Source organism: Gopherus evgoodei, chromosome 10, assembly GCF_007399415.2.
Source record: "Gopherus evgoodei ecotype Sinaloan lineage chromosome 10, rGopEvg1_v1.p, whole genome shotgun sequence".
Lineage (NCBI taxonomy): Eukaryota > Metazoa > Chordata > Testudines > Testudinidae > Gopherus > Gopherus evgoodei.
In genome coordinates this window covers 55,535,223-55,561,440 of record NC_044331.1, presented here as the reverse complement: position 1 = coordinate 55,561,440, position 26,218 = coordinate 55,535,223, and the positions used below count along the sequence as shown (strand labels likewise).

Sequence of the window (26,218 nt, the reverse complement as noted above, 5' to 3'; positions counted from 1 at the left end):
GAGCTACTGCGTAGCAAGGGTGGCTTCATGCCTGCTGTTTCCTGCGGCTGCTGCCTCCCCCTGGCAAAGGAAGGGGCAAGTGAACTGCAGCTGGCCAGCTTCCAGCCCTGAGTATCTGCAGCCCCCACCCACCCTGAACCTCCTCTAATAGAACAAGCACCTCCAAGTTCCTGGGCACTGCGGACTGCAGGAGTCTTTAATTAAAGTAGCAAAGAGTCCTGTGGCACCTTAAACGCTCATGCTCCAATATCTCTGTTAGTCTATAAGGTGCCACAGGACTCTTTGCTGCTTTTACAGATCCAGACTAACATGGCTACCCCTCTGATACTTTAATTAAAGTGTTTTTGATGATGCTGAGAGCAGGAGAGCAAGGCTGGTTTCCCTCTCTGTCTCTTTGCATCTTGCTGGGGGCCTCCTGTCAGCCCCAGGCTTTCTGTGATGCGCTGAAAGGGCTGTTCCACTCTTTCTGCTGTGGCCAAACCCTTCACAGCTCACACCCACACAGTGACACTGGCCGCACACAACAGTAGTGCCAATGAAACTGTTTTTCTGGTCCAGCCTCCCATGGGGTGCTGTGGGGGCAAACCACTTACTTAGTGTGGAGACAGCTGGACAAACTGACAAGTGGAATTACATGGCGGGGTTACTTGTGGTCGAGAGGGGCTGAGCTTGGCAGCCCAGAGGGTCCCTTCCACTTCATGTCTTATGTTCCTAAGGTGGCATGCTTCAGGGTTGCAGCTGGCCACCTGCAGGGTCAGGAAGGGATCTTTCCCCCTCATTGTATCTGGTTTTTGTGGTTCTTTCTAAACTCCTTTCTCTGAAACACTGGAGATGGCCACAGGCGGTGTGGTGAGCTTGGCAGTCAGATTGGCAGTGACCTTGGGGGATTTTTGCCTTCCCCTGCGGGGTGGGGACAGGTTACTTGCCAGGAGTATCTGGGTCTAGCTCACTCAATCAGTTCCCTGCCATTGCCTCAGGGGCCTCAGGCACTGCACCTTCTGTTCTCTGCCTGTGACACACTGTGGGTTTTGCGGGCAGGTTCTGGGGGTCGGGGTTGGCCTGTGGTAGCCAGGAGGTCAAGAGAGGTGATCTGGTGGCCCCTTCTGGCCTTGGACTCCGTGGCTACGCTGGTCTCGTTAGTGTGGTGTCATCTGCCTGTGTGGGTGCAGTGATTGGATTAAGGTGCATCCACCGGTGTGGCTATTCCCCCCGCCAGGAAGGGGAATAAGCTCTACAGGTGTAAGGCTCCTCAGCTCACTGCATGCGCACTAGTGGCACAAAATGAACAGCTGTGTGGGGACCAGGCTCCAGGCCCTGCCCTGCTCAGTGACTTGCCTCTCCACCCCTCTCCCGTCCCTGCCTCCCTCTCTCCGCAGAAGCCAGTTGACAGCCATATATCGCAGCTGCCCCTCCTGCCTGCCAATCCGCCTCCCCCTGTCAGACCCACACTCGCCTTCTCCCTGCCTAGCTCTGCTGCTGCTGCCCTTTCATTGCTGGGAAGCTGAGCCCTGTGTGCTCTGGTGCTGCCAGCAACCGGTGCCTCTGCTTGTCTGCCACACCGCTGGGAGGGGCCTGTCAGACTGCTGGGGAATAACCCCCATTGACTGGAGATGCCACCTGCCCGTCTCCGTTGCTTGCTGCAGAGCTGTAATGCCTCCGAGGCTGGACTTAGGTGGGGTTATTCCTCTTGCCCCTCCCTCATTTGCTTTCTCCCAGAGCCAGGCTTAGCATGGCACCTGGGCCCATGCCCGGCTAGCTCAGGCAGGGAGCTGAGGAGCGTTAGGGTTAGGGTCAGGGTGCTCTTTCCGCCTTGGGGTAGGGATTAGTGAGTCGGGTGCCAGTGATATAGGCACATTGCTAGCGGGGCCCTCCTTGGCAGGCAGACGCTGCCTTCGCCAGTGGCATTGCACCCGGGCACGGTATGGCTTCAGGCTTCGGTGCCGCTGCCTGGTGCTCGTCTGTTGGCGACCCCCAGCGGGAGTGAGCAAAGAGGCCAGCCGCCCACTGAGAGGAAGCCAGGGGTGGGAGAAGAAGGGCTGCTTTGTTCTGGATCTGGGAATCCTGCGTCGGGCTAACCAGCGCGCTGCCTCCTGCAGAGGTAAGGGGACACCCATCTCACGCTCAGAGCCGGAGGCTGAATTTGCCCATGGCTCGTCGTGATGTAAAACTGCCCCCTCCCCCAGCTTTGTGAGCTTTGATCCCCACCCTCCAGTTGCACCCCACCTCCCCCAGTGGTGCTGCTGCGACCTCACTGAGGGCAGAGGTCAAGAGGTGACCTGCCCGGAGGAAGGTGATCTCCTCCTAGCACAGATCTGGGCCTGGGAAGCGGAGCTCAAAGCATTCTCAAGCCAGAAGTGTCTCAGGATACCAGCATGGAGAGGGGGTTTCATTGCAAACTTGCCACATGGAGCTGCCTTAGTGCTGAGAGACCTCGGATCACTGTCGAACCCAACCATGTCGCATCTTACAAAATGGAGTGACGATCTCACCCTCCCCCAAAGCTGCCCCAATTTTGTGGATGGGGGTAGGGAGTTCAGTGTCCTCACAGGGTCTGAGTTCCTTGCCTAGGTAGATAACCCAGCACTGTACATCTGTCTTCAAGATCTTGCCATTTCCCTGCATGGCTCAGCTGAACTGGTGCTGTGAGTGCCACAGACCAGGCACGGCCAGTTCAGGGGACTAGCCAGCTGCATGGCCAGGGATGTTGTCTTTGCAAAAAAAACCTCCATGTCAGTGCAACCCAGGACCCTCAAATCTCAAGAACTGCCCTGCATTAAGCCTGCTCCTGCAATGTTAGCCAACCTCTGTTATGCATGCCATGTGTTTTACTCCCTGATGGCCCATAGGGGTGCAATGTGGCAGCTAGGAGCAAAGCGAACCTGTGGACCTTTCCCGTTGCATTGTGTGGCGGTAGCTTTATCCCAGTGTAGAGTGTGTCATGCCTAGGGTTCAGCCCAGCCCCCATCAGGAGTGTTAATACTGCCTTCCCCTCTAGAGCCTCTCAGGGAGAGCATTTCCTTTGCCCATCAGAAGCAGTGCTTGCTGGCAGGAGACTCACAAGTCCACGTAATGGTGTCTTGAGCCTGCTTGGAATGGAGGCAGGCTAATGCAATAGCTTGGGCAGGAGGCGGGAGGGCCTGGAGGCCTGATCCTCTGGGTGAAATAGCTAAACTCCCTGCAGGCCTGAGTTAGATTGCAGCAGGGGGCCTGGAGTGCATCTGCATTAGTGACAGAAGCTGCTGCAAACTGAATGGAGGCTGGCCCTGGCCCTGGCATAAGTGTCCCCAGTGCCCGAGCTGCTCCAGGGAGCTTTGCCCCACGGCTGCATTTGTGCTGCACTGCTCCGTTGCAGTTGCCCTCTCTTGGTAACTGTCCCATGGCTCCCAGCCCAGCCCCCCCAATGGTGGCTTGAAGGCGATTGGGCAAAGCTTCAGGGGGAGCATGGGGAGAAAAGGCCAAGCTCCTTAGAACACACTTTGGCAAAACAGCTCCCACCCGGGCTCCCTGGGGCTACATAGAACAGTCAGTGGCAGCTGCCAACCTTGCCCCCTGTGCAGTCCAATAGTCGACTAAGCTGGCCCCGTCTGCGGTGACCTGAGGAGTATTTGCACCAAGGGGACTATTGCACCAGTGCTTCCTGCCCAAGCTCCAGGAGTCCTGGAGTCCAGGAGTTAGCCTGGTTTGCAGGACGTCTAATCCAGCCTGTGCTCTGCCTGACTAGCACCTTGGGAGAGCACGTGTCTGCGGACACTAGGTGTGTTACTGGCATGGGGAGGCAGGGTTACCACTTCAGCTATCTGTAGCATGGGATAGGTGTGCTTTGGGCAGAGGGGAGGTTGCCACTGTTTCATCCTGGCTACTAGGTTTTGTCTTTTGGCTACTAGCTGTCAGCTAATCGAGTCAAGCCCTGGTCAACTTGATACGGTACCAGCCTGACCCTGGTTTGCCGACCGATGAGCAGCTCTGTACAGGACAGTGACTCAAGGCTGGACTAGTGGTGGGAGTTGCAGGTCTCTGTTTCTTGGCCGAGCTGGGGGAGTGGCAGGGCTGGGCTAGCGGGTGGGACAGAAGATCAGGCTTGAGGTGCTTTGGCAGAGGCATGTGGAGGAAGCTTGTTTGCTCCCCACAGAGCCCTAGTCTCAGACACCACCATCCAGATCCATTAGCAGCTTCCTTGCCTGCAGGGCTGTCTCAGCTGGAGCCAATGTGTCTTGACAAGGGCAGGTAAATCATGCTGAGGAACTTCTGCGTTCCGCAGCGCCATGCAGAAGGTTGGGGCTTGCGTTCAGCAGGTGTAAGGCTGCTTTCCTCCTTCAGCTGGGCTGGGGTGAAGGGAGCTGTGCAGGGCAGAGCTGCCTCATGCCAGGAAGTTCTAGAAAGGCAGGAAAGTTCCCAGCGTTCTTGCTGCTCCTGGCCTGGCAGGGCCTGCAGCGTCAGGGAGCTAGGGGCTTATTATGGGCCTGGGGGAGACAGGAGCTCGGCCTAGGCAATCAGGGTGTGCCCGTCTGGCCTGGGAGTTTGCGACTCATCCCCCGCAACCCCAGCAGGGGTGGAAGTGACCCTGATCAGTCATGCTGTGATGAGTATGGGCCAGCGCTGCAATAGCCCTGCAGGGCCTGCATGTTAAGGGCTGCCGTCCCGCACCCCTCCAGAGCTCAAAAAGGAGACTAGATGCAGGCAGAGAGGTGGGTGCTCTAGTTAGTCAGCAGGGTGTAGCCCACATGTGTGGGCCTGGGCGGCCCTTCACATCTTAGCCCTCTGAGCGCCATTCAGCCTCCCAGCCGCATGATGCTCCCTGGAGCAAGAACAAATGCTCGGCCCCGTCTGAGAGCAACTTTAAATCTGCCCACCTCCGTGAGTGCAAACCCCTGCCCTGCGGCACACCCATCCCGCCTCCATCTGCAAACCCCACCCTGTATGCCCCCCTGCCCCTTCTTCCCTGTGCACACCCACCCCTCCTCCATCTGCCACCCTGTACACACCCCCTTCCTCCCTGTGCTAACACCCACTCCTCCTCCCTCTGCCACCCTGTACACACCCCCGTCCCTTCCTCCCTATGTGCACATCCATCCCTCCTCCATCTGCCACCTTGTACACACCCCCACCCCTTCCTCCCTGTGTGCACATCCCCCCTCCTCCATCTGCCACCCTGTACACACCCCCATCCCTTCCTCCCTGTGCAAACGCCCATCCTGTGTGCACACCCAGCCCTCCTCCATCTGCACACCCTACCCTGTACACACCCCCGCCCCTTCCTCCCTATGTGCACATCCCCCCTCCTCCATCTGCCATCCTGTACACACTCCCACCCCTTGCTCTCTGTGCAAACCCCCGTCTTGTGTGTACACCCAGCCCTCCTCCATCTGCAAACCACACCCTGTACACACCCCTGCCCCCTCCTCTGTGTGAACACCCACCCCTCCTCCATCTGCCACCCTGTACACACCCCCACCCCTTCCTCCCTGTGGAAACCATAGCCCTGTGTGCAGACCCAGCCCTCCTCCATCTGCAAACCACACCCTGTACACAACCCCACCCCTTCCTCTGTGTGCACACCCACCCCTCCTCTATCTGCCATCCTGTACACACCCCCACCCCTTCTTCCATGTGCAAGCGCCTGCCCTCCGTGCACACCCACCCCCTCCTACAGCTGCAGACCCCACCCTGTACACACCCCCGCCCCTTCCTCTCTGTACAAACCCCGCCATGGGTGCACTCCATCTGCTGTCCCATGTGTGCAAACCCCACCCTGTATGTGCACATATGCCGCATGCGTACAGATCCCACCCTTGTGTGTACAAACCCCAACTGTGGGCAGGCTCATCCCTGCTCTCCTCACACATACCCCGTGTGTGTCGAGTGCTCCTAGCAAAGCACATCAGCAATGGAATCCCCCTCCCATCTGCACACAGCTGGGGCAGGGGGAGGAATCCTGCCAGGAGGCATTGCCTGCAGTGTGTCTTGGGGGTGAGACGTGATGGCAGCGCATGGTTCCCCACCGTGCCCTCTGGTTGCAGTGTTACCCCTGCGTAAGGGCTGAGCCAGCTTGGAAAGGGGCCCAGCTATAGCTGGAGAAAGCCGGGCTGGCCTGCGAGTTCAGGTGGTGCCAGGGGCTCAGTGAGCACTGGTGCTGGCACACTGATCTCCTGTGCCGGTAGTGTTTGTTTATGGGGAACGACCAGCCCTGGAAGAAGAAGCCCTACTGCTCATGTGGGCTTCATCCCTTCAGGCTAATTGCCCCTGCACCTGCAATCCAACAGCTGCCCCAGCAGTGGAGCGCGTAAATGACTCCAGCCCCCTCCTGGGCCCCCACTCTGGAAGGGTCACAAAGATGAGACCTGGAGCCTCAGGGGAAAGCTGTAGCCAGGGAAAGAAGGGGGTGCAGGGCTGTTTGAAGGGTCCTGCACAGGGAGGCAATGGTGGGATGTAGGACGGGGACGGGACACCTGCTGGGCTGTCCTAAGCCCTGGGAGGAACGTACAGTGGGCTTGAGAGTCAAGCGGGCAGGTGGGTGGGTGGGCAGCCAGGGCACAGGGAACATCAGCTCCTGCTGTTCTCAGGACCCCAACCACAGAAGCAGAAGAGTGAGAGGTGGATACAGTGTTTGGGGCTAGATGGACTCTTGCAATGACTCCCCTTCTGTATGCTGGTCACTTTCACTTCTTCTTCCCAGGGGTCTGGCTGTGAGCCCTGCCCTCCAGCGCAGAATCCCCCGGCCTGCTCCCTCCTGCTCTGTGTCACTGACGCTCCGGGGAAGAATGTTCTTTAAACCACCTGTGACCCCGAGAGCGGCAGGATCCGGGCACTGGGGCTGCGCCAGCCCAGCCTCCCAGTGCAGCAGGGACTGTCCGCTAGCCACCGCTAGCCACCTCCCCAGGTTAGATTTCCCACCTGCAATGACATACGGGGCCAGCTGAGGTCGCTGGTCACCCCATGAGGGTCTCCAGCAGGGAAGAGATCCTAGACCGCAGCGAGGGGGGGGCACACCTGCCATCTGCATTTGCTAACACATGGGGAGTCTAAGAAAACAGCAATAAAACTGCCCAGGTGGGAGTGCTGGGACATCCGGATTTTTGGATCCCTGGGGGTATGTGGGGCTGTCGAAGGAGGTGGGGGCTAGGCTACCTTAGACACCAAGACATCTTAGGGGGCATGGGGTGCTACTGAGCTAATCGCTGAAGGGTTGCAGCACAAAGCCAAGGCAGGGGAAGAGAGAAGGGGAAGCGAGCAGAGGCTGGTGCTTTCCGAACCGGAACCTGGACAGGGGATGGGGCAGGCTGGTCGTGGTGTCCCCCCATTAGTGAGTGAACCAAGCTTGTGCCCTGCTGACCCTGCAGCCCCATGTCTGGGGACCAGAGGCCCCTCCATCTCCTGCTTGCTGTCCGTTGCCTCTTCTGCCGCTCAGCAATGCTCCACGAGCTCAGCAGAGAGATGGGGTGGGGTGGAGGAGACGGAGTGGCCAGTTTGGCCAGGCAGGGGAGTGTGTCCTGGATCCCACGTGCCCATCCGCCTGGCTCTCTCTCTCTATCCCCGTGCAGGGCAGAGCGGCCTGGGGAAGTCAACAATGGTGAACACCCTCTTCAAGTCAAAGGTGAGCCGGAAACCCACAGGCCCCGGCTACGAGGAGCGCATCCCAAAGACAGTGCAGCTGCAGTCCATCACCCACGGTAAGGTCCCCTGCTCCTCAGCTGTCCAGGAGCCGTGGGAAGGACCCTTTCCTCACCCCCCATGACATCCAGCTCTCCAGGAGCCCGTATGCAGGCCCCCGCCCCTGCCCAGATATCCCACTATGACCCCCTCCCCCATCCTTCTGGCAGTCCTGGCATTGCCTTGGATCCTTCCCCCCATGAGCCGCAGAGTGGACTCTTTGGGCTCAGCAAGGCCCTGTCCTCCCTCCATGGGCCCCAGCCCACCCTGCCCTCCCCAGCCGGCTGGCGCTCGGTCGTCTCTTCCCGACAATTTCAGAAGCGCCTGCTGCCCAGGGAAACAGAGGCTCCTTTGCGAGCCTCTGGCTTGGCTGCCTCCTGTCCCTAGAGCGAACCCCCAGGGGAAGCCCAGCCTGCCCGTGGCTCCTGCCCCTCTGCTCCAGGCCGAGGAGTGAGAGCTCAGCAGGCATGGGGGCAATTCCCTGACCACGGCAGAGCTTCCATTGACTTCACTGGGGGAAGGATCTGGCCCATCGTCCCTGTCTCCCCAGCCTGGCCTGCCAGGGTGCCCGCAGGGCGGTTGCTGCTGTCCCCTGGCCTGAGTGAGCCTAGTGGATGGATTCCCCACACTGTGCCTCAGGTGCTAGGCAGTCACCAAGGTCCCTCCCCAGTCCCCACAGCTGCTAGTTCCAGGCCTGGACCACTCTGCTGCATGTGTCCGGGCAAATGCCCAAGTGGAGTGTGCCCAGAGAGCAGTGGGAAGCCAGCGGGAGCTGGGGAGGGGCTATGTGAGAGATGCCCAGCGGGGGTGAGGGGACTCCTGGAGCCCCCCTGTGACCTTGCACCCTCTGTCCCCGCTAGTTATTGAAGAGAAGGGCGTGAAGATGAAGCTGACTGTGACAGACACGCCGGGGTTCGGCGACCAGATCAACAATGAAAACTGGTAGGTTCTCGCCCAGTTCTGGGGACCCCAAGGACAATGTGAGCGGGGCAGGAGGGAGCCCAGCAGTGCTGGCCAGGGGCGGGCCATAGAAGGAGGGACACCAGGGAAGGCTTCGGATGAGCAGCTGGTTGGTAATAACATGACACCCTTGCACCAGAGGGTCACACCCTGGCACTGCGGACTCTGCAGCTCTTTCAGCTGCGTGAGCTAGATCCATTGAGCTCCAGGCAGTTACTGTGGGGGGTTTCAGAGGAGACCCTAAAACCCAGCTCTGTGGGGACACCAAAGCTCTTGGGACACTTCTGTAAGAGTTAGGGATTTGGTTAAAACACCACCTCCTTCCTCCAACCCCACCTTGCCAAAGGGTTTATGCCACGCTGTCAGATCTGAGCGCCTTCTGCTGTGTGCTGGTGCTGGTCTCCTCCCCAGAGGTGGCTGCCTTTCAGTGGTGGGTGGGACAGTTCCTGTGTGTGCAGTGTGCCTAGGGGATGTGAGTGATCAGTCTCTTATCTCCTCTCCCATCACCCAGCTGGGACCCCATCATCAAGTACATCAACGAGCAGTACGAGAAGTACCTGAGAGAGGAGATCCTCATCAGCCGCAAACGGAAGATCCCGGACACCAGGGTCCACAGCTGTGTGTACTTCGTGCCACCCACTGGCCACTGGTGAGCTGTGATCAGTCTCTGCCCGTCCTGAGTGCCCAGTCCCCTGCCTGGCTACCCAAATGCCCTGCTAGGCTGACCTCTCCCAGGGGTGGGAGGGGCAGCCTGAGCCCTTTGCAAGGGATTGGCTGGCTCATGGAGCTGCTAGTGGGATGAGGAAGCCAGCTTGCTTCCGACTGGAGCAGTAACCAGCTCAGCTGGCTGGAGGCCAGTGTGTGGCGTGTGAATCCGTCTTGGGCCAGTTCCTAGCGAAGGAGAGTCCACGTCTCAGCTGGCCCCCTGCTGCCCATCTCAGCGGGCCCGTCTGGGTCAGCCCCACAGCTAGGGCTAGAGGACTTGACTCTCCATTCCCATTGGCCTCTCTGCTCTGGACACCTGATGGTGCCACTGGTCTGAAGGCAGTGGCTGGCTGTCTCTGCCCCAGTCTGCCAGGGTGGGGCCGATGTCTGGGGAAAGGAAAGGCCAGGAAAGCAGAATGAGCATGGAGGGTCTCCAATCTTGTTGTGCCAGTGCCCCCCTCTGGCCATACTGAACGCCCAGGGCTTTTCCTTCTCAGGCTGCGTCCCTTGGATCTGGAGTTCATGAGAAGGCTGAGTAAGATCGTCAACATGGTGCCAGTGATCGCCAAGGCAGACACCCTTACCCTGGAGGAACGGGCCGAGTTCAAGAAAAGGGTGAGGGGCCTCGGAAGGGAGAGATGCAGCTCTTACCTCACCTGGGAGGAAGGCAGGCCAGTGCAGCTGTGCACGGGAACCCCAGATCCCTTGGGGGCCAGGCAGCATGGCTTGAGGTGCCTCTCGGGTGGGTTGGGGGCTGAGCGATCTTAAAGGGACTGGGCATGGCCCCAGCACCGAGGGCCGGGCTGGGTAAGATTCCCCCAAACAGCTGGGTGGTCTCCAATAGGGCCAGGGCAGCCCAAGAGCCCACGGGTCTCTTGCGGTAAGACGTCTGTGTCTCTTCTCCCCCCAGCTGAGCAGAGGCACATCAGGGACAGAGAGGAAAGTAGGAGGAGGCAGCAACTCATGGTCACTGTCATGGAGTGTGGGAGAGTCAGGGCCCTGCACCCCCCACTTCCTGCGATTCACTGTGACTCTCAGCCAGCCAGTAAAACAGAAGGTTTATTAGACGACAGGAACATGGTCCCAAGCAGGGCTTGAAGGTATAACCAGGACCTCCCAGGCAGGTCCCTCTGGGGGACAAGGATCTTAGACCCCAGATTTGGGGTTCCTTGCCTCTTCCTAGCCAGCCCAAAACTGAAACCAAACACCCCTCCAGCAGGGTCTCTCCCCCCCTTTGTTCAGTTTCCTGGGCCAAAGGTATTGACTCACCCCACCCCCCTTCCTGGCTCAGGTTACAGGCTCAGGTACCCTCCCTCACCTAAAGTCATCCCCTGCTCTCCCATCCCCCATGCAGACATTCCCAGGTCAATCCACCCCGCTCCCTGCTCCCTACTGCCTCACAGTCACGGCATCTGACACCTGAGTAAGGGGGTTAACCTCAGTGTCCCAGCCAATATCAGCTCCTGCAATGACCCCTGCCCACTTGAAATCCCCCCATGCGAGTCAGTTGGATACAGGGTTCTAAGCACATAGATAGTGTTGCTGCGTGCTGTTTAACAGGTGCCCTGCTCCATCCCAGAGGTGGCCACATTTCAGTGGTAGGAGAGATTATATACTCTCTTGAGGGCCTTAGGATGAGCAGTAGCCAACTCCATTGCTAGCACAGAGCGATTTCACAGGCACTGTCTCCTGCAGATCCAGAAGGACTTGAAGGCCCATGGCATCAGCGTCTATCCCCAGGAGGATTTTGATGACAACTCAGACGACAGGATATTGAATAATAAAATTCGAGTGAGTGCTGGGAGGCTGGGTGTGTGAGGGGAAGAGCTGAGCTGGGCTGTGACCAGCTGCCGTGGGATGCTCTGTGTCCCTCTCTGGCTGGGACAGGCAGATGGGCAGCTGTGCTGAGCAGTGACAGCAGTGCTGAGGAGGGAGCCTGCCTCTGAGTGGTGGTGCCAGGGCTCACTGATTGGAGAGGTGGGCCTGTCCCAGTTCTACAGTGACTCTGCCCCCTCTTCCCATCCAGGACAAAATGCCCTTTGCGGTGGTGGGAGCGGACAAGGAGCATCAGGTGAACGGCAAGAGGATCCTGGGCCGCAAGACCAAGTGGGGGATCATTGAAGGTAACAGGTCCCTCGAACATGGGTGGGGCGCAGCTCCGGGTTCCCCATCCTGAGCAGAGAGGGCAGCTGGGTGCTCCTAGTGTTGAGATGGATCCTGTCCCCCAGCTGCCCAGCTCCCAGTAGACCCCCACTATCACTGGCTCTGTCCCCTGTAGTGGCTGGTCTGCGGACAGAGGGTTTGGAGGGTTCCTGAGCCTCGGGCTGGTAAATCCACTGCCCCTCCCAGATGCGCCCCAGCCAGGGGCCTGGTTGCACCCTGGTGGAGCTGGGTTCCTCGGCATACTGCTCCGCTTGCATCTGCACTCCCAGCCCCTGCTGTTTTGGACAGGCTTCTGGAGCCCTGTGCCCAGTGGTGCCCTTGTGTCCAAAGCCAGCTCCGGCTGTCCTCCCAGCTCCTTCCCGCGCCCACTGAACGGGCTGCCTTTCCAGGCCAGCTCCTCCTCCAGGCCAGAAGGTTTCCTTGGGTCCTGAGAGTAGGCTGCGACCCAGCAGTGAGCAAGGGCTCAGGTTGGGGGCACTCAGCATCAACAAGCCTGGCTCTTGGTATTGAGGGTTTCTGGTCCTGCCCTCCCCCGGGGCTGGCATTGGGGAGGAAGGAGGTGCTCAAACTTCTTAGACCCCCAAAGTGTGGGGCGAAGGTTCGGACTGGCCCATCCTGCCTGCCCATCCCCAGTCAGGCTCTTCAGGCCCCGTCCTGAGGCCTGCATGTGTTAGGGCAGTGGGCAGAGTGCCAGGCAGCGGGGACCCTCCCCAGAGCTCTGACACTCCGTGCTTGCTCTAGGACCGCTCCTGAGCTGAGTCCCCTTCCACTCCTGTAACGCTGGAGTCCCCAGCACTGGCTCTGCCCAGCATCTGTGGGGTGGAGCTGCGATCGTGCCCCTGCCTTCACCTCTCGCTCCCAGCGATCTGCCAGGCTGCTGTGATACCTGGCTTCTGCAGCATGAGCCTCTCCCGGCATCATACCTGGGCTGCAATAAACCTGACACGCAGGGCCTGGGAAGTGCAGCAAGCAGGCATCCTCCCGAGCCAGCCGTCCCCTGAGCACTGCTGCAGCCAGTGCAGCTGGGAGCTGCTCCCCAAGAGACCCACAAGCCCAGTAGGGAGCTGGAGCCTGTCTGGGCCCTGCCCGCTCCACTCTGGAGCTGTGCTGCTCCCTGAGCACCGGGGATCCGCAGGCTCTGCTGAGAGCCTGTTGGCAGAGCTGGGGTGAAGCGTGTGCAGCACCAAGCCCATCTCTCGCACTCAGGACAGCCAGGACATACACTGCACTCGGGTCACCCCTCTGAACTAGTCAGAATGACTGTAGCATAGAACGTGGCCCATTATATTTTAGCTTTCCTCCAGCACCGCGCGGAGAGTCACCACTGGAGATGCAGCCTTCTTCCCAGACCCCCAACCTCTTGGGTGTGCAGGGATCCATGGGCTTCGTCCCCAGGCAGGGACGCTGTGGTGCTCTGCCATGGCCGTGTTCCTGCAGTCTGAGCAATGGGCCTACCCATCCTCCCCCACATCCCAAGCAGTTGCTGTAGCCTCAAGCCCTTTCCCCCTGTGAGCCCTTGCACCTGTGCCTGGCTGGTGCTGGGGGTCAGCTGGGGCCTGGGAAGAGCCTCCCTGGAGCGCGTTACCAAGGACCTCTTCATTTATCAAAGGCAGCCACGGCACTGCCAGGTAACCCGTCTGAACGCTGGCTGAAGGCTCCCAGCTGCTACCTGGCTGTGCTCCGTGCCAGAGGGAGACTCACCAGCATCTCACCGTGCATGGAGGGGACTGGCACGGCTGCAGGGGCACTGCTGGAGCTGGCCTGGCACTCCCACACCCATGCAAAGCCAAGCTGACATACATGAACCCCTAGGCACGTGCTCTGCATGTGGAATTGCACAGGGACACACACGGAATATGACAGACATGGCCTGGAAGGGAACTGGAGCAGTCGATTAGTCTAGCCCCCTGCGCTGAGGCAGGACCAAGTAAACCTAGACCCTCCCTGACAGGTGTTTGTCAGCAGGGATTCCAAGCCTGTATACCCATGTGCAGCCATCATACGTGTGCTAACGTATATTTATTTGTATTATCGCAGGTGCCCTGGAGTTGGGCTGCTCTTTTGAACACAGGGCTGCTGCTGTTCTGTTGAGATTGCAGCTGCCTGCATGTCGCCCCTGCCATTTACCAATGCACATACATGGGAGCCTGCTGCCCCCTAGTGACCACCTGTCTCCTTGCAGCTCCCCAGCAGGAGTGAAAGGCTCCTGGATACTCCTAGGGCAGGCTCTAGTCTCCCAGTAAAAGACAGAGTGGACAAGATGCAGTTAAAAGCCAAGGTGGCAGGACATGGGGTGCTGCTCTGACCATAGTGGCTTTGATTGCATTCCTTATGCATCTGAATCCCTCCAGTAGGGCTACACCTCGTCTGTGTCTTGTTTTTCAGTGGAGAACCCAGCACACTGCGAATTCCCCCTGCTCCGAGACCTGCTCATCCGGTGAGACGCCCTCCTGGGCCCGCTCCCCTAACATGCAAGGAGAGGGGTACAGTCCAAGGCATGCAGGGTGGGGTTGGGGAGGGCCTGGCCCCTGCTTGGAGCCCATCCCTGTGCAGGGCTCAGCACCCTCCACTCCCAGGGAAAGCCATAGGAGTTGGGTTACTCAGCAGGGAGTGCAGGATTGGGCTGAAGTCCTGGAGGGGAAGCCATGGCACAGTGAGGGCAGCCCTTAGGGGACTGGCAAAGGGGGTGGTGCTTCTGAGAGAGGGGGATGGCAACAAGGCTCTGCCCCTCATAGTGGGATGGCTTTTACAGCACATGCTTAGCCTGTTTGGGGGCCTCTGGCTGCAGGGCCCAGGGCGTGGCTGGAGCTGTTCTTCCTACCCCTTTACTCCCTGCCTCTCGCTCTCCACCTGCCCCAGGTCCCACCTGCAGGATCTCAAGGACATCACTCACAACGTGCATTACGAGAGCTACCGTATGCAGCGGCTCAACGAGAGCAACCGGCTGGCGCTGAGCCCCATCAACGGGCTGCTGGGGAAGGACGAGGTGGAGAGCGACCTCTGAGCAGCGAGAGCAGGGAGTCCTCCTCCCAGACAGCGCCCACAGACTGGCTGAGGGGGGGAGGAGCTGAGATCCCCACCCCCTGGACAGAGCTCCTCCGTTCTCACTGCCCTACCCAAGTGCCCTAGTGCTGGGCTAGGCACCGTCTCTGCCGATGCACCAAAACCTTCCTGCCATGCAACAGCCTTAAGCAAAGAACGAGTCCCGGGAGGCTGTGCCCCACTGCTCCCCATCCCCATCCCCCTTGGTGACTTTTCATAGAGCTCATAGGTTCCTGGCACACGCACCCCCTGCACCGCTGCTTCCCGACAAGCACACCCCAGTTCTGGAGAGAGCCCCACCCTACCACAGAGGCACAGTCTGGAGCCAGTGGGCCTGACCCCCTGAGACCCAAGCAGCACCCACGGGAAGGCATAGAGGCGCAGGCCTTTCCCACTTCCAGCCTTTGCCTCCAGGACGGGGGCAGCCTCAGGCCTGTGCTGCTGAGAACAGCCTCACCTCCTGATGTTCCCCATGGGCTGTTGCCCTGAGACTCCAGCTCCTTCGGGAGGCCCAGCGCCTGTATCTCCCATGAGGGACAACTGGAGAAGAACACCACCCCGTGTGCTGTGGGGCAGAGGGGGCCCTTCCTGCTGTGGGGTGGAGGGAGCCCTGGGGCTGGCAAGGCAGAGCCAGCCCTTCCTGCTGGGGGATGAGTGAAGCTCTGGGAGGTGGAGGTACCCAGCCAGCCTCTCCCATGCCCTTAGGGGACAGCTCAGTGGAATTCCTCAAAGGGTTCTGACCCATCCTACAGAGGGCTAGAGCCTGTAGCTGCCCATGAGAGTAGGGAAAAGGTGGGATGGGCAGTGCTAAGATTTGGGGGATAGCAGAGGGGGACGGAGGCCCAACCGACTGCCCCTTGGGCAGAGCCGCCAGCAGTGTGTGTCCAAACCACACGTGGGCTGGGAAAAGCCGGGGGCGGAGCAAGGAGATGGATGCAGGCTGCCCCAGCCAGGGGAGAGGCATTGGTGGGAGGTCCAGGGCTGGGGATGAGCGCTGGGCAGCGGGAGGAGCGAGGGGTGTCACAGGGAATTCCCCCCCCAGCCCACCGGGTGGGGCTTGGCCATTTACTGTCCTCTGTACAGCTGGGGCTGGGGCTGGGGCTCGTTCTATTGCTGGAGGCTCTGGTCACACATTAAAGATCCCCCTGCAGCCTTGGCCTGGTGCCTGTTCATCCCCTCACAGAGAAGGAAGTGGTGCAGAGTTACTCCCTCCCGGGGCCCATGTACAGCGCTTCAGCCAGTGTCCCCTTCTTGTAGCCGCCTGGTGCATCTACGCCTGACCCATCCCCATTTGGAGCCCCTTCCCCGCCAGGACCCTTGGCCTCCCCCAGATGGAGGCTAGAGGCTAAAAAGGCCTGGGGGTCCTGAGCCATTGCCACTGACAGGGAATGAGCAGTGGGGCTATGAGGCTCCTTCCAGCAGGGAGTCCCCTTCCCCCCACCCTCCCAAACCCAGCTGTGCTCTGCCTGGGGCGTCAACCCAGACTAAGCTCCCCGAGAAGCCAAGTGCCTGGAGACTGAGCCTGGAGCCCGACAGGGAAGGCTGCAGCCAGCCCCTTGCAGGGATGGAGGAATCATCAGCAGTCAGCTGGGGCTGTGCCCTGGCCAGCCCAGAGCGGCCCACCCTGCCAGCTGTTTTCTCCACCGGGCCGACCAGCCAGCTCCCCTGGGCCACTCCCCCACCCTGCCGGCCCCTTCTCCACAGGACCCTCCAGCCAGCTCCCCTGGGCCACTCCCCCACCCTGCCGGCCCCTTCTTCACAGGACCCTCCAGCCAGCTCCCCTGGGCCACTCCCCCACCCTGCCAGCCCCTTCTCCACAGGACCCTCCAGCCAGCTCCCCTGGGCCACTCCCCCACCCTGCCGGCCCCTTCTTCACAGGACCATCCAGCCAGCTCCCCTGGGCCACTCCCCCACCCTGCCGGCCCCTTCTTCACAGGACCCTCCAGCCAGCTCCCCTGGGCCACACCCCCACCCTGCCAGCCCCTTCTCCACAGGACCCTCCAGCCAGCTCCCCTGGGCCACTCCCCCACCCTGCCAGCCCCTTCTCCACAGGACCATCCAGCCAGCTCCCCTGGGCCACACCCCCACCCTGCCGGCCCCTTCTTCACAGGACCCTCCAGCCAGCTCCCCTGGGCCACTCCCCCACCCTGCCAGCCCCTTCTCCACAGGACCCTCCAGCCAGCTCCCCTGGGCCACTCCCCCACCCTGCCGGCCCCTTCTTCACAGGACCATCCAGCCAGCTCCCCTGGGCCACACCCCCACCCTGCCGGCCCCTTCTCCACAGGACCCTCCAGCCAGCTCCCCTGGGCCACTCCCCCACCCTGCTTCCTAGCCCCACCCTCCTAGAGGTCTGCTCGGGCACAGCTGACTGCACCCAGCCCAAGAGTGAGTCGAGTCCTTTTCACACCTGGCCCTGACCCTCTCACACCACTGCCTCTGCCCTCTTGTCTTTGGGGCTCAGCCCAGTGGGGGCTCCCCTCACCCCATACCCATGAACCACCCCCAGCTGCCTTGCCCGTGGGGTCAGCGCAGCAGGCTGCTGCATGCCCCCCCTCCTGCCGGCTGCCCCCTGCTGCACTGTGGGTGCTGCCAGCTCCTCAGCACATTCACTCCGCAGGGCACCGGTGCAGCGAGTTGGTGGCAGCTGGCAGGAGCTGGACACGCAGCTGCCGACGCCCCAGGCAGGAGGACTGAGCAGACCCGATCCAACCCCAACCCTTGCAGGCTGGCCCCTCAGGCTGCAAGGCTCTGCTCTCCGCCCCCTGCCAGCGAGGGCCAATGCACCTGTAATTGAGGCTAGTAAGGGAAGCAGGTCGAAAGCATTGGCTCTGGGATAATTGCCCTAGAGTCTCCAGCTGAAAGCAGAGCCCTTGTGGTGGGTACTGGATAGCTAGCTTGGTACATGCAAGCCGGCAATGCAGAGCTCCATGCAGGGCCTGTTTGTCTAGGGGTGGGATGGAGGTCAGCTCCCTGCATTGCCTGGCAGCTCTTAACGTGCTCTCGTGGGGCTCTGCAGAGCCTGCCCCCAAACCCCCTGTCCATTTAGGGCTGGCCAGGAGCTGGGACTGAATGGTGCTGCAGGGGCGTGTACTGTGAGCTCCCCAAGTGGTCCCACCACTCCTTTGCAGCACTCCTCTTTGCTCATGCTACAGGCCCATTTCACTGCCAATCACTGGTTGCTAAAGACTATAAAATACTGCAGACTAGTTGCCAGGGCATAAAAACACCAACTCAGCCCCTGCTGCTACCCTGAGTACAAGAGCGGCACAGGGTCGCTGGGAGCATGGTAGGGGATCTCCTGCCCCAGCCACAATTTGAAGACTTCAATAACTCGGACATAGGTTAGGGGTTTGTTATAGAAGTGGATGGGTAGGGTTCTGTGGCCTGCTTTGTGCAGGAGGTCAGACTAGATGATCATATTGGTCCCTTCTGACCCTAAAGTCCATAAGTCTATGAATGGGCTGGGCTTCCAACAGGGGCCATAGCCCTGTATGGCAAGGGACCGCCCCAGGGCTAGAGGAGATCCCCAGGAGGGAGGGTGTAAGACCCTGCACCACCATTCGCAGATGAAGATGGCCTGGGATCCCCGCTCTGGGCTGGGTCCTAGCGTGGGGCTGGCCCACAATGCTGATAAGCCAGTTAACGCACAGACAAGTGCAAAGTCTGTCCCTGCACAGCTTGTTTGCTCACTGGGGAGAGGAAAACCCCAGCTCAGTCTGGCACCAAGCAACAGTCCCTGGCTTGGCCTCAGCCCGGCTGGGTGGCCTTAGCAAGGGGCTTCATGCCCTTGGACCTGGGTTCTATATCTGGAAAATTGGGCTACCCCTTCCCAGGGGCTGAATCCACTACCCAGCGGGAGGTAGTACCTAGATCCTGCCATTCCCTTAATCCAGTGCAGTGAGGTCCTTTACAGAGCTGGACTTCTCCACATTCCCAGCTCTGGGCATAGCACCGACCTCTTCTCTTCAATCACCGCACTATCCAGCCTCCAGGGACTCTGGCAGGCCCCATTAATCATTTGCAAACAGTCTGGCCCTGTGCCCCTACCTGGCCTGCTCCTCATTTCCAGCAGTGTGCCGGCTGGGGACTAGCACTGCGTATCAAGGCCCCTGCTGAGGAGAGGGAGCTGGTCTGTCTGCCCTAGCTCTGGGGGTTAGGAGAGGTGCTATGAGCCATGGGCCCCTCTGCTCACTAGCTGTCTCCTCCCTTAGCCAGAGAGAGCTCCCACCAAGGAATGCTACAGCCACTGATCTGGGGAGGCCAACCTGTGACCCCCTGCATCTGATTTTCAGTGGGGCTGAGTACCTTACCTGCAGCTTGATAGCAAGGCAAGCCACAGCCACACGGCCCACCTCTGGAAATCAGGCCCCATGTGCCCAAACTGGTCACCCAAGCGCTGAGTCCCCAGGATCGGTGGGCATTTTACATGCAATTGCCTGTGCCTGGAGCATGCTGCTCTCCTCCTCTGCCTCCTTTACCACCCCCCCACCCCTGAGGAACCCAAACACAATAACCTTGCCCACTCTGTAGCACTGCCCACACCATGGCATGTGCAAACACCACCTGAATCCCTTCATCTGGCAGCGAAATGCAGCCACCTCTGGGGTGGAACGCAACAGGTATTTGACGGAGCCGAGCAATGCTATAATGCACCAGCTGGGAACTCTCGGGCTGTGGATGGGGTGGAGGGCAGGCAAGTGGAACCCAGGAGTCCTGCACCCAGGCCTGTGCTTCAATCGCAAGAGCTGTCACCTAGTCCCGTCTCCATTGGGACACGGGGAGCAGCCAGGAGGAACCTGCTGTGCTGTGAGGAACAAAGTTCATCAAGTAGCACTGAGCAAACCAAACCTACAGACAGAGTGCGCCAAAGGGTAGCCTCCTGCAGCAAAGGCTGTTTCCCCCCGCAAGGAGCTGGCGTGTCAGGTTCTTGGGCCAAAGTCCAAAGGAGCGTGAAGCGCCAGAGGCACTCAGTTATGCAAAGAGCCGTTCCCAGCTCAGCACAGCTCAGCTCGGGCCAGGTTTCCTTTCACATCACCTGCCAAAGCTGCTGCTGAAGGATTGATGGGATCCTCACCCAACTCACAGCCCCTGTCCAGTAGCTGAGGCAATAGGCCCCATCTTGTTAGTTCTTACTAAATGGGATTACAAGTGGTGATGTGGGGGTTAAAACCCCAGCAGCCCTAGGCCTAGCCCAGCAATGAAAGTGCAGGAGGAAGAGAGCCAAGGAGATCTCCCAAGGGTGATAAATGGGGGCCAGTCAGCACCAGTTCAGCCTGGATCGCTCCAGGGCTGAATCCTCTAGGGCCACTCCTCCACCTGAACCTCCTCAGTCTCACCTGGAACAGCTACTGCATCAACCCGCCTGCTGCCACACGCTCCCCAGGGCCCCGTTCCTGCACCCACAACCCCTGGCACCTGCATGGAGCCAGCTGCAGGCTTAAGCCCTGGATTGGCGGCACCTCTGGCCTCAAGCACATCCAGCTGCAAAGAACACCAGCTGTTTTCACATTCCTGGATGGCACCTCCTGTTCTCTGAGGGCCACAGGCTTTAACACAGCCTCACACTGTCTCCACCTCCCTTCAGCGCAGGTGCGAACCTCCCAGCGTGCACCCCTCCCCCCTTTGCTTTACAGAGAGAAGGTAAGCACGTGGGCTGCTGGCTGCTAGCCCAGCTCAGGGGAACCGGCTCGGTGGGGGAAGCACTCAGGTGAGCAGCCATTGTGAGCTCATGGCACTGTGCACCACTGACATTCTCCCTGGCCCCAGCTTTGCAGTGGTGTAGCCCTGTTGACTTCATTACAGTGCCTCCTCATTTACACCAGCATGGGTGAAATCAGAATCAGCCATGTAGCCCCCGCGTACACACACCTCGCCCAGGTGTGAAGGACCCCATGGGGCCAGGGGGCAGCAGGCTCAGTGAGGAGTGAGTCTGTGTGGACAGACGCTTTGGAGCATGGCAGTCTGAGTGGAGGCGGCAGGTGATCTAGTTACAGAGAGTTTCCAGGAACCAGCCAGCTGCAGGACACCATGAGTTGCTCTTTAACCAGCTCCCCTGTTAATGATCTACTCTGCTGCTGCCCTGCCCTGAGCAAGAGGCTGAGCGAGCACAGGGGCACCTCCTGGAATTCAGCTCCAGCAGCGGGCCAGGCAGCCAGCCCCCTCGATGCCAAAGAAGCCCTTCACATCCAGCATTGTGCAGAGCTGGAGGATGGGTGGGGACAGTGCAAGGCAGAGAGCTGAGGGGAAGCTTCCTGTTCACTCCAGGCTGGGCTCAGGCAGAGTGTAGGATAATCAGCCATTTTATTAAGTGTTTCCTCCCTAGCTCCATCTCCCTGGACCTGGGGCCCACCCCCTTGGCCCAGATAAGAGCAAACTCCAATTGCATCTGCTCTCCCTGGTACTGCGCTTGGGCGGTGCTGAGAGCCAGACAGGTAGGCTGTACCCAAGATTGGCACCGCGCACTCTGTTCTAACAATACTGGCTTCCAGACCTGCTCCAGCCCTTCATGCCCAGTGCATGCCAGCCTGGGCTAAGCTTTGTGGGCGAGGGTGCCTGAATTCCTTGCCTTCCCGTCTGGCTCTGCAGTTTGAGAGGCAGAGGCTGCTGTGGTTGGCACAGGTTGCTGGGGTTCTCTCGTGCCAAGGACATCATGCCAGTCATTGAGCTGAATTTCCGCTCCTTGATCACCCCTGTGGGGATTGTCCGATTCTTTGAGATCTTCCTGTCCTGCACGGCCTTCAGTCTGGCGGCTGCTTCGACCCACTTCGAAGGAGCCTCTGGGGCCTGGTGCATGTTCACCTGGTGCTTCTGCTTCATCGTGTCTGTTCTGATCATGGTGGTGGAGCTGTTTGGCTTTTCTGAGAAGCTGCCACTGTCCTGGGATGACTTCACCAGTGCCTTCGCCATGCTGGCAGCGCTCATGGTCTTCACCTCCTCCATCATGTACCCTTCCGCTTCCACCTTCCTCACCGGCACTTGCTCTGACTCCATTTGTGCATATCAGGCAGCAGCTACAGCCATGTCCTGCGTCTGCTTCGTTGCCTACGCCATCGAGGTTGGACTGACCCGATCCAGGCCTGGAGATATCAGCAGCTTCCTCGCCACTGTCCCTGGCCTCTTGAAGGTGTTTGAAGCCTATGTGGCTTGTCTTATCTTCTCCTTAGTGAGTGACCCCAAGCCATATAAAATTGAACCCGGCCAGCAATGGTGCATAGCCGTCTACAGCATCTGCTTCATTGTCACGCTGCTCATCATCATCCTCACCATTGGCCGGTGTCTCACCTACATACCCTTCCCTTTGGAGAAAGTCCTGGTGGGTTACAACGCCTTGGCTGTGCTCCTGTACCTGACGGCTGCCATCATCTGGCCCATCTTCAACTTCAGAGGGAACCCCAGACCCAATCCATGTAGCAGAGATTGCTCATGGGACAGACTGCTGGGCGTGACCTTCCTTTCCTTCTTCAACCTCATCGCCTACATCGTCGACCTGGTCTACTCCTCCAAGATGGTCTTTGTGACCAGGACAGCCTAACGGAGCGCGATCAGCTGCACCCTGGGGCGTACAGGCCTGCAGTGGGAGCCATCAGTACTGAAGTGATGGGAAGGGACCGGGGCCACCCGTCGCTCAGGGCGGAGCTGTTTTGGCCTCGGCTGTTTTGCATTTCTTCCCCCACATCCTTGCTTTATTGGCATGTCCATGCACCAGAGGGTTCTGTGTGTATTTGATTTGGCTGTTGTTGCAGGGAATCAGGGCATTCCTTGCAGGACATGTGCGTAGGGGATGGGACGGGAAGGGAGGGACACGGACAGAACATGATACCTGTTGCCCGTGTGTACAGCAACCTGTGAGTGAGCCATAGAAGAGCGGGGAGGTCAGGAATGGGGAGATCCCAATCCAAAGCCCACTGAAGTCAATGGGAGGCTTTGCATTGATTTCAGCATGTGCCAGATTGGGCCCTGGAAGCCCAAAGAGCATCAGGGGGCTGAGGCTGAGGCTGGGTTACCAAATCCTGGCTAGTTAGTGTGTTGTGATGCAGCCGCCTGCTGCAACTCGGAGAAACCTTCCTATGCCACAAACTCTGGTCTGAAGACAGGTAAACAGCACACAGGGCTCCCGCCCTCCCTCCAGGAAATGAAAGTTCGAGGGCTGGGGCTATGCAAACAGCAGTGTGTGTGCTTAGAGGGCTGGGTGCCGGGCTGGGGGAGGGGAGCAAGCCAGGGTCTGCAGCAAGCAGGGCATGGCAGGTAGGAATGGCTGACTGCAGAGGGGTGACGTTGGCATGGCCAGCTCCACGGTGTGGGGCTTTTTTATGATCAGTCAGGCTAGTGTTTACCTACTCTCTGAGGGTCTCAGCTTTCCGGGAAGGCTCCCCCCTCACTGGCCCCATTAGGAACAAAATCCACCCTGCAACACATGATCCAAAAAGACACCCTCACTGCTCTGCCGGGCATCCACTTCCCCTCCCAATCCCTGGGGCATGGGAGCTGCCATTCTATCCTCCTCCCTACCTAATTGGCAGCTTCCCCATTCACGCTCCCCTCTACTTCCCCATATTCGCCTGAGCCACACGCACATCCCCTTAGTCTGGTGCCGCACCATTCCCTCCCTATCCCCTTTGGCAGCCCCATTCCCGGGTCTCCACATTCTCCAGCCTGACCCACACATGGCCACCCCCACTCCTGGGGCACCTTGCTTCTTCCCCACTGGGAGCAATGGGAGGTGGTGGCCATTCCTGCTGGGGGAACAGAAGGCTCTTTTTCATCTGCAGTGTCAAAGCGACATGGCAGCCATCTTGCTGAGGGCAGCCTGTGGCTTCAGTCCTCCTGATAGTGATCGGAGATGGCCGCCATTTAGAACAGGGATAAACTGGAAGGCAAAAATGAAATGAAATTTGTGCAAACCTGTACATGTGTGTGCATAACATTGCACAGGGCCAGCTCCAGGCACCAGCATTCCAAGCTGGTGCTTGGGGTGGCATTCTGCAAGGGGCGGCAGTCCCTGTGTTTTTGCCCCAAAGCAGCGCACCGAATTGCTGCCGGACAGTGGGGGCAGTCCGTGCGCCTTTAGGGTGGCAGGCGCGTTTCTGCAGTGGCTGCAATTCAGTGGCAGCTTCTATGTTTAGCCGTCCGGCAGCAATTTGGCCGCTGTTTGAGGCAGCGAAAACTGTAGAGCCAGCCCTGACGTTGCAAGGCTTGCAGTCAAATCAGGGGAGCTGGCACCGGGCCTGGCTTTAAGCACTCTGTGTGTGTATGTGCACATGTCTATGCACAGCTATGTGTGAATACACGTGTTTCTTCCCATTCTTTTTCCGTAAGCAAAAAATGCATCAGCATGCACACAGCGTGAGTGCCCCCTGCCAAAGCAGTGCAGGGCTGGTCTACATTGGGGGGGGTATCGATCTAAGATACGCAACTCCAGCTACATGAATAGCGTAACTGAAGTCGAAGTATCTTAGATCGATTTTCCTCTAGTCCTCATGGCGCGGGATCGACGTCCGCGGCTCCTCCTGTCGACTCCGCTACCGCTGTTCGCACTGATGGAGTTCCAGAGTCGACGGGAGCGCGTTCGGGGATCAATATATCGCGTCTAGATGAGACGCGATATATTGATCCCCGAGAAATCGATCGCTGCCCGCCGATATGGCAGGTAGTCTAGATGTACATAGTCTTCCTGAAACCTGAGCGATCTCTCCTCGTTCCCCAGGACAGAAGCTTAAAGATGACGTGCGAAGGAATTTTTTTAAGTGGAACTTTTGCTCTTTTTTTTTTTTTTTGCTGCTTTATGATTGCAGAAAGGGTGAGCAAGAGAGTGAGTTTTCCTGCTTGTTTTGTACTTTAGAAATCTCAGGACTGTCATGTCTGGGCTCCCTGGTTTTGCTGAGGGGCGGGGGGGGGGGCTCAGGCATATATAGTGTGAGCTCTCACAGCGAAAGCGAAGGGCTGGGTATGTTGACCTTTAGCAAAGGCAGCCTTTCCTCAGAATGTTAATTTGTCATTGGAGTTAAATATGCCTGACAACCAACACTCCCCCTCAAAACCCCCCAAACAGTCTGATTAGACATTCCTTTGTCTCACTCTCTCAGGTACTCAGCTTTCACTCTCTTGGCTTTTGCGATGTCATCATTTCGCAAGTTCTCCTGTCACCATCAAATCTTTCCAAGCCAGGCAGGACTTGAATTGAATTGTGAAAAACAAGCAGAATTTTTTTTTTCAATTACACACCCCTTCAGACCCTCTTTAGCCATCATAAAGAAGCAGTAAAAGAACACAAGGCCAATGTATTGTACCCTTTGCCAGGTCACCTTTGGGTTGTGACCTGGAGAGAGGCTGGGGGAGTCTCAGTCCATGATTTCTCCTTTGGCTGGTATCAGCCCTTCCAAGAAAAACCGAGTCAATGTGATGGGGAAAGGGTTCCAGGACTTTCCCCAGGAAAGAGTATCCCACCTCTAGTGATTAAACTGATTCTATCTGATCCGCTTTGGAGGGGATGAGGGCGTGGTATTAAACCTGGACTCTGGTGTGTTGCGCAGCAAGTCAGACGGTATTAAGGAAAAAGCAACTTCAGTGCATTTGATTTTATATCCGTCCAAGCCAAGTGGAGTGAGAGCATGAAGACTGCAAACCCATGGATGGAAAACCCTTCCCTGGCTGCAGCATTCTCAAGGTACTAGCACAATCCCGAGCCTTGGACTACACCAGCGATCCCAGGCAGTGCGCAGGAAGGGCTCAATCTCAGTTGGGTACTTACATGTACGGAGCCGTAACTAGGCCTGGGACGAGCAAGCCTACTTGTGCCCCCTATCATTTTTCTTGGTCATTTTTCTGACCCATTTTTCCACCCCCTGTGGCTTTGCAATCTGGGCAGCTGCCCCACTTGGCCTGCCCTGGTTACGGCCTCGACCATGCACATCACGTGTGTGTTGATTGTTTCTGGGGTCAGGTGCACACTGTAAATAAAGTTCACTAGTACAGACTGACAGTTTTAATGTCTTGCTTTGATTTTTGTCTAAGCACGTGTTTCAGCCCAAGCTGTTATGGAATCCCTGTATGCCCACAGCACTTTAAAGAGGAAGTTGTGCTTACGGTACTCGAGTGGGCTGAGTTCAATTCCTGGCTCTGCTACAGACCTCCTGGGAGACATTGGACAAGTCATTTAACCTCGCGGTGCCTCAATTCACCAGCTGTCAAATGGGGATAATACCAGTTTTCTCTCACCCTTTGGTTTGTCTCATTTATTCCCATTGTAAGGTCTGTGGGGCAGGGTTTGTCAGCGTGCTTAGCACAAAGATATCCTGCTCTTGGCTAAGGCCTCTAGGCGCTACTGCTGATTTATAAGAAGTTTCCTTCTTCGTGTGTCCAGAACAAGGGCTCTAAGACTGAAACTTCCTGTTCCTCTAATACCGTCACAACTAATGGGCATTTTCCCACTGCAGTCTGGCTGAGCAGAGTGGTGGGTTTAGTGATGTCTGAACTGTAAATTATCTATGGAGATGAGTCCCAGCACACAGGGATTTCTGTGTTTGTTTCCACAGGAGACCGATTCAGGGAAACAGGGACATCAGGTCTTACTGCCAAACTGCAGACCCTCTCCCCGTCCCTGCTGTCACAAGTTCCCCTCATTTCCCATCGGTTGCTGGGTTTAGTGGGTGGGTGTTGGTGGCCTGTGATAGACAAGAGGTCACATGGGATGATCTGGGGGTAC

General features: G+C 58.5%; 2 protein-coding genes across 4 annotated transcripts in view; both read left to right on the top strand.

Moving 5' to 3' along the window:
- SEPTIN12 (septin 12) overlaps window positions 1–15,675 on the top strand; it is a 59,855-nt gene extending 44,180 nt beyond the window's left edge. For all 3 annotated transcript variants that reach the window (XM_030577812.1, XM_030577813.1, XM_030577814.1), the window contains 8 exons: window positions 7,539–7,667; window positions 8,508–8,589; window positions 9,119–9,256; window positions 9,810–9,927; window positions 11,008–11,103; window positions 11,339–11,435; window positions 13,861–13,912; window positions 14,335–15,675. In XM_030577812.1, the coding sequence (XP_030433672.1) occupies window positions 7,539–7,667; window positions 8,508–8,589; window positions 9,119–9,256; window positions 9,810–9,927; window positions 11,008–11,103; window positions 11,339–11,435; window positions 13,861–13,912; window positions 14,335–14,479 (857 nt within the window). In that variant the 3' untranslated portion in view covers window positions 14,480–15,675. The remainder of the gene's footprint in view (window positions 1–7,538; window positions 7,668–8,507; window positions 8,590–9,118; window positions 9,257–9,809; window positions 9,928–11,007; window positions 11,104–11,338; window positions 11,436–13,860; window positions 13,913–14,334) is intronic.
- A 2,233-nt stretch (window positions 15,676–17,908) lies between these two features.
- On the top strand, window positions 17,909–23,512 carry LOC115658608 (myeloid-associated differentiation marker-like). The gene has a single exon (XM_030577811.1). It carries the CDS (start codon window positions 21,167–21,169, stop codon window positions 22,046–22,048), a length of 882 nt encoding a protein of 293 aa, XP_030433671.1. The 5' UTR covers window positions 17,909–21,166; the 3' UTR covers window positions 22,049–23,512.
- The last annotated feature ends 2,706 nt before the right edge of the window (window positions 23,513–26,218 follow it).